Source organism: Glycine max, chromosome 3 (assembly GCF_000004515.6).
Source record: "Glycine max cultivar Williams 82 chromosome 3, Glycine_max_v4.0, whole genome shotgun sequence".
NCBI lineage: Eukaryota > Viridiplantae > Streptophyta > Magnoliopsida > Fabales > Fabaceae > Glycine > Glycine max.
In genome coordinates, this window is record NC_016090.4 from 43,200,512 (window position 1) to 43,208,390 (window position 7,879).

At 34.8% G+C, this 7,879-nt stretch overlaps 1 protein-coding gene across 2 annotated transcripts; it reads right to left on the reverse strand.

The window, feature by feature from the left end:
- Positions 1 to 994: 994 nt before the first annotated feature.
- Positions 995 to 7,240, reverse strand: LOC100793371 (sucrose synthase 2). 2 transcript variants are annotated; one of them, XM_003521527.5, is made up of 15 exons: positions 6,916 to 7,224; positions 6,622 to 6,754; positions 6,050 to 6,201; positions 5,763 to 5,955; positions 5,420 to 5,538; positions 5,085 to 5,301; positions 4,813 to 4,908; positions 4,537 to 4,710; positions 4,249 to 4,365; positions 3,976 to 4,142; positions 3,184 to 3,408; positions 2,468 to 2,789; positions 2,142 to 2,386; positions 1,934 to 2,072; positions 995 to 1,444 (listed from the first exon to the last, which is right to left on the reverse strand). In XM_003521527.5, exons 1-15 carry the CDS (start codon positions 7,014 to 7,016, stop codon positions 1,406 to 1,408), a joined length of 2,439 nt encoding a protein of 812 aa, XP_003521575.1. In that variant the 5' UTR covers positions 7,017 to 7,224; the 3' UTR covers positions 995 to 1,405. The 2 variants fall into 2 exon arrangements, with proteins under 2 accessions (XP_003521575.1, XP_040870106.1); XM_041014172.1 differs by having other exon boundaries at positions 4,537 to 4,908; positions 6,916 to 7,240.
- Between the last annotated feature and the right edge of the window lie 639 nt (positions 7,241 to 7,879).

The window sequence follows — 7,879 nt, forward strand, 5'->3', positions numbered from 1 at the left end:
AAAATCTGTTATAAAAGACAAATAACTTTTCAAGATCTGACATTTATTCTATTTTTATCTATTAAATTTATATTCAAATACGTATTATGAATTTTGAATTCAAGCTTAGAAGTAATTAAAATGTGTTCTAAGTATATTCCTATTGGCTTGAACACATGTGCATGCATATTTTGACAATAAGGATAAAGGTTTAATCTGGATTTCAATTAAATTTGTAATGACGAGAAATGAGTTCTTATTTTTAGATTTTTTTTATTTTTGTATGCGTCTGAGGTGTTTGTTGAGATGGGGGTGAAGGTTTTTTTTTTCTTTGTTATTATTCTGAGTGAAGGGTTTTTAATTACTTTGGTGATATGTGTTTATGAATGATTATTTCTAGGCTTTTCTGGGAAGGGAGATTGGCAGTTGCTAGTGTGTTTTTAATCGTGGTATCTCTGGACGCGCAATTCTACATTTGTGGCACCTCAATCCCGTGACGGTAGGTAGCTTTTCATCATCTCTCAATGTTGCCTTTCCCTTGCTAGAGATCTCTTTTGGCTCATTTTGGAAGGGAATGTTTATATTGTAATTCTTTAGCACCTGATGGTGTTCATACTTCTGTAACCATGTTTTTCTCTTCGGCCCTGGTTAGTTCACGTATAGTTTTCTAACTTTGGTTCTTTTTTAATGATAAAAATTCATCAATTATGAAAACTCAAGAACAGTGTTGAGACGAAGAAGACGAGTTTCAGTTAAAAGCTTCAACAAAGGTAACACTGTAAACGAAGGGGGCATTTTTGGATTAATTATTTTTTTAAAATCACATGCTTTATATTTTAACAGAGTTAACTAACACCGTTTAGGAGAGAGGGAGTGTGACTATAATGAGAATAAAAAAGGAAGAAATGCATGTGTAATTAGATTATGAGTGCACTGCAATTTGCTCTAATATTATAATAACTTTTAGTTTATGACTTCTTCTATTTTATGACATTAATTCATGATAAAAGTGTTATTTTCAAACTTAAGAAATTCAAGGCCATTTAGTAAATGTTACACCCAACACTGGGTTGGCTAGACCGTCTCATCATATATACAATGCCACAATACAGACCATTAGGCCATTGATTCATAATGCTTTATTCTTACCCATCAGTAAGGATAACAATCCTCACAGGTAATTCCCAGGTCTAGATCTTTGATAACTGCTAATCAAACGAAAACAAGAGACATCCAAATTCAACAACAATTGCTCGCCATCTCTTGCATATACATAATCGAAGTTAACATAGACAAGTCTTCCATGAAACTCCTCTAGGTCGCATCACAAGATTTCAAAACACGAGAAGCAGACTTTTATATTTACATATATGACTCTTATTATGTCTGCTGTCAAGCCTTGGTGAAATTATATATATATAGCTACTTAACTTGCATCATCCTTTGCAAGCGGAACAGAATTTGCCTGCAAACAAAGTTGTAGAGCACAAAATTGATGCTATCAAATAAGAAGACATAGAGCAAACCTTTTCAGAAGAATTAAGAAGGCATACAAAGGATATAAGAGAAAGCTAACAACACAATATAGTCTGTTATTAGCTGAAATTTAGTGAAAATCACAAATTATTTGTAGGTTTCACTTCTTATTTAATAAATGTCTCTTATAATTTTGTAATTTTTCAATACATTTTAACCAATAGAGAGTACGTGTGAGAAGAATTGTCATATAGAAGAAATTATTACATAATCCAAGACAACTATGGTCTCGACTAATCTCCACATGATATGTAACTAAGTGTTATTATTTCCTTGTAAATTGAATTTTTTTTATTATGTCACGTAAAGATTAGCTAGGAGCCTAGGACCATAGACAAGTGGTGGTGCTCGACCATATAGCATCTACTCGAGATGATTAAGTTCATAATCCTGCATCAACAAATGTCATGTAACTCACCAAATCACGGAACTTGAGGATATAGAACATCTCAAGATATCGTCGAGTTTCACGCCTCTCTAATTTGGAAACGTATTTCCAGAAACTATAAACTCCCGCCAAGGTCATAAGCCTTTCAGAATAAATCTTCCAAGTGTACCTGTTCATTTTTGACTTAGCATTCAGTGTGTAACAAGAAAAGCAACAAAGTTTTAACAAGATTACCTACCTTTCATAAATTCTTTGAAGACCACCATTAGATATTTTCTTCCAATGGTCTGGGTCCTCCTTGCTCTTTTGGAAAAATTCAACCAATAGCTCTGAAGCTTGATCAGGATGATAAGGATCAATGTGGAATCCTGATATACCATGCTCAATGATCTCAGCAGGACCACCATGACAAGTAGCAAAAGTGGGGAGTCCACAAGTCATGGCCTCCACAACTGTAAGTCCAAAAGCTTCATAGAAAGCAGGCTGCAACCAGAGAGTAGTAGTTACAAATAATGCCTGAGCATCCAATCAAATAGGAAAGAGATAATAGTATAATTATAATACCTGAATGAAAGCACCTTGTGTGTCTGCTATGTAGCGATACAGCTCCCCGTTACGTGCCCTATTTGTTTGGGCAGCAATCCAACGAAAATCACCATTTAAATTATACTTTTTCATGAGCTCGTGCATCTTCTCAATTTCTGCAATTTCTTCTCTGTCACTCGACTTCTTTACATCAATATAACCAGCTACTACGACAAGGTTGACCAGTTCCCTCAATTTGCTGTTCTTACCAAAGCATTCTACCAATCCAGTTATGTTTTTCACTCTGTCTAGCCTTGCCATGGAGAAAATTATGGGCTTTGACTTGTCTTTCAATGAACCACTGCCACAAAAGAGACGAAGATAAACTCATTAACTGTCATAGTTGCTTTCAACTGACAAATGCAGCATGCATCTTAACAGCTCTTACAAACAGCTTTAGATATTCTATTCCTTATCAGGACTATGCATGTGGAGGTCTGGGTGGGTTTTTAAACGAGGCATCAGTACTGAAGGAAAAGTGATGACTTGAAAGTGGAAGCTGATAGACTTGTATAAATTTTTGCATGATGCATAATGGACAACTAAGTCAACTTTCATTCATTTTGACCCATTAGAGCATGGATGATAAGGTAGAGTTATCAAATTAATCATAAGATCAATTACTAATGGAGATACAGATTGATGTAGAAGTAAATAACCAAAATTAAGAAGTTCTGCAATTGAAATAGACTCACATGTATTCATCAGTCTGCTCAGGATCAAATAACAGCTTTTCAATTGAACCATGCAGGGCTGTAAGCCTGTTCTGCTTTTCAGAGTAGGGGAAATATATTGACATATCAGCTCCAGGAGAGACAATATTGAACTTGGGATCAAAAACATCAATGCCATGGACAACCCTATAGAGCCCAGGAAGAGTAAAACCAGTGTGACTCTCATACTGGCCAACAGTATTTTTCCTGAAATATGGGTTAAGAAAATGAAATGAGTAACATTAGCATAACTGAAAACCAAGACATATATAGATTACTAGGAAAATGTGGGTTAGCACCAGGGATAGATATGTGAGATGCCTAGAAAGGATGCTTAAGCAAAATAGTAACTAGCTCATGTGCCTTAAAGAGAAATTTCCAAGACAAAAGAAATGACTAGGTATATCATCATATAACTGAGTGGACGTTGGTAAGCCATGACAGTTGCTGTCACCACGCATAATTTAGGAATCTTGAGACAACAAGTTATGTTACACCAAACACATGATAAGTCTCTCACTACAGTCATAGGATGCCTACACATGTAATGCCAAATGGGTATGCAAGGTTCAATGAAAAGAAGCAGATAACAGTTAAAATAAGCATGGAGACATGCCATTTGGGAGCATATGTTTTTAAGCAAAAGGTAAGCATGGAGACATGCCATTTGGAGCTTGTAAAAGAAATGAAAGTTATATAACAAGCCATATTATAAAAGAATTAACATCGTCACAAATCATGAAGTAAACCATATATCATGAAAACAATACTTACGTTCCTGCAATCTCCTGGTATGTACTGGTGATTATAAAATCAGCATTATTCATGGCTATTAGGTCAGCAGTAAATTGGCATGAAAAGTGGTATTTATCCTCAAATTTCTTCCAATATAAATCTGAATCTGGATATTTTGTCTTCTCAAGTGCATGCGCGATTGTGCACTACACATATGAACATTCAAATCAATTTAAGTTGAATTCTCAGCTGTAGATAACATGAGCTTTCACATTTTGTAAGGCAAAGATGATAAAGAAGAGGGACAAGAACCTGGGTAACTCCCATTTTATAAGCCAATAAAGATGCAACAAGATTCCCATCACTGTAGTTTCCAATGATGAAATCAGGATACCCTTGTAACTCAGCAGCAATTTCACTTGCAACATCCTGTTGACATACATAACCATCAATATTAAATGAAATGCTAGCTCATGCAGCATGGTGAATTTCTAGACTCTTTAACATGTCTAAACTAAGATAAGAAATCATTTAAATCTTCATAATGGTTCCAGATCAGGTGAGCAATTCAAGCTATACATGTTGATGGATGACATTTACCTCTGCATAAGTCTCTAGATAAGGCCACACATCAAACCTTGAGATCCATTTACGGAGAGTTCCTGACTCTGATCTGAATGGAACTCGCAAAATATGAGTATGGTCAGTACCACTGACTCTTTCTAGCCGCTGGTTGCATGTTGTCCCCTTTGCATCAGGTATTAACCTGGTAACCTTCAGAACAGAAGAGAATTTTAATTTGACTTTAACTGAAAAAACAATCAAATACAACAGCCTTATCAATATGAAGAACGTGACACAACAAGTTACACTTACAATTAGAATTCTGGGAGTGAAATCAAGTCCTTGTTTCTTGATCCGAAGGAGCATCTCATTTTCAAGGGCACGCACTTGATCTAGTATATAAACAACCTGCATATAAAACCTTCCATGTATGACGGTGCCCATATATTGATATATAACTCAAACAATGCAAGATAAAAAAGATGGAAACAACTAAGGAAAACAAGGACTAGAAAGAGGGGGCATTGAACAACATATGCATGTCCAGCTCAACTATTCTTTTCACTATATGACAAAGGAGATACCTGCCCACCAGTGTCAGGCAAACCCAAGACATTGGCTTGTCCAAAGTAGCCATGAGGAGATAATATAACAACATTGAATACCATTGGCACTCTCCCAAGAAAAGTCTCTAGTGTAGAAGGATCAGGAGCCTGAAGAATATCCAGTAGCAGATGCATCATTTCCAATACCCGTTCAGCAGTATCACCCCAACCTCTCTCAAAACCCATTCCTTGTAATCTACAATCAGAAAAGAGTCAAAAGGAAAAAAAAATAAACTAAAATGTCCTACAAAATTCTCACATCATTTGTATTGTAAAGTGAAGACATGTAAACCCGTTATCAAACAGAAACTTACACATATTCAAACTCTGAATAGAGTGTATCACTAGCAAGCTTAGAAAGATAATCCTCAGTCTTGGCCAATGCAGACTGAAGATTGGAAATGGTTTGTACTCTATCATTTATCATCAGAGCCTGTAACATGGATAACAAAGGAGAGAAATTTTTCACAATCTATAGATTCCTCAAACCAAAATAAAAAATACAATTATGACTTGAGTACTCAGTTTAAGAGGATATATCTTTCAGAGAGGAAGGGAGGGAAAGAGAAATACAGGGCCAAGTTTCATTTTTGAAACAATAGTTGTTGTCATATAATATAATCACTTTATTAGAAGTGCATAACACAGCATACTCACATGGCCCTTGTATTTGTGAGCTCGGAGGAAATCAAGCAAGGGCTGCAAGGAATCCTTGTTGCGAAACATAATTGATGAAAGGTGGCGATTAAGAAATTGGACACCATTGCCAATGGATGCTGAGCGGGTTGGACGAGGAAACGTGGCATTAAATGGCTCAAAATCAAGCTCCAATACAAAATTCTCATTAATCCTAAAGCACAATACAAAACAGAAACAGACACTAAGTTACAGTCCAAGGGAAGAGGTTATTTCTTATAACGAAAGCTAAGCAGTATATTTCTTACTTTCCATCTACAAGTTCTTCCTTGAAGCTGAGATATTCGGAAATGCTTAATTGCTCCACGCTGAGATCAGAGACATTAACACGGACATATTCCCAAACACCAGGTCTTGGACGAACTGCTATTGCCACAAAAGGAGGCAAAACTATGGCTTCCTGTCACAAAAATAATGCTACACATTTTCATATCATATCTTAAATCTTCTAATGTGATTGTGAAGTAATTTTCCAGAATATGACAGTTACAATAAGGCTAAAGTTGGATGAAAATTTTCAATTAATCACGTAGACAAGTAACAAACTATTCGATTATTTTTTTAAAAATCAGATAAATAAACTGGACACACTTTCTAAAAATGGGACCTACATGAGAATTTACCAAACACTAACTAAACCGAAGTTAGGAGGTATAAGGTTGGCCAGTGGTTGGTTTGGGAAGGGTGAAAGAAGAAAGGATAGGAGAGAAGTCACCTGTTTGAATCTTCGACTGAAATATTTAATAAAACTAAGAGACTAACATTTGTCGATAAAAAATAAATAAATAAACTAAACCGCAGTTATGGTAGGGCAAGTGACCTTTGCAGACTTGACAATTTCACCAAAGGGACCGTTTTTAAGATCCACTATTGCTTCATCATCACCAGGGATGTTGTCAAGTTCATCAATCAAATTATGGGGTTGCAAAATCCCTTTCCCCTGAGCCACATACCTTCAAACAAGACAACAGGTATTCATTCACCAACACACTCATAGAAAGACATGGTGAAACAGAGATAGACACACATGAGCATGTGCATCAAATATGAAGAAAACAATATTAATTATGAATTAATAAAGAAAAAAATGGAGTTGATGAAGAAGCAAAATTACCTGGAGAGGAGAGAAATGAGTTCGTTACGGTGAGCAGAGAGAGTGTCTTCAACTCGGTCTCTGATACTGGAAATCCGACCAAGCTTTGGTTGCGTAGACATGACGATCACTATGTTTATATGTCTGTTAAGTTCTTCTTAATTGGCTGCAAAAACTGTCAGAGAGTGAATTTGGAGTTTGCAAGTGGGAAAAAGCATGAGTTAAAGAGAACTGTGGTGCGGATCATAAGAGCCAAGTTTATATTATAGTGCAGAGAAACACAGGGAAGACGATATACGTGGCGATCAGTCATTATTTTCCTCCACATTATTGTCGTTTTATGAATAGAATTTATATTTATATTTATGTCCTTATATTACTTGATAAATTTAATATTTTATATAATTAGTAACTAGTGTTGGACCCCCATTTTTTATTTTATTTCTTTTAAAAGATGCTACATCAAACTAAAGTTAAAGACGTAGGAAAAAAGTCTAACTCGGAAGATGCGTTAAATTTAAAACTCAGACTTAGAGTTTAGAAAAGAAAAAAAAAACACAAATTATTTGATAGTTTTAATTTAAAAAAAAAAAAAAACTAGAAGCTAGCTATCATCTATGTTTCATTGTTTAACATTATCAGGATGAAAAATTAGAAAGCAGAGTATGCAATTTATTTTAAAAGCTTACAAATATTTGATAGGTAATTAATTGCATTGTTTCGTGATTGAAGAAAAGATAAATGTCGATAACATATTTATCAACACATTATCGTAGGCTGAAATTCATTAGAGATAATAAAATTGTGTAAGCCTTTTGTTATTTTTCAGAATAGGTTGTTTGTTTGAATAGAATTAAACTTCGGTTGGGTTGGATTAAGATTTTAAAAATTATTTTAATATTAAAAAATTGTGAATTTTAAAGATTATTTAAAAATATTATGTTTTATCAAGTTTTTTCTATAAGATTTTTTTGAAAATTTGGAT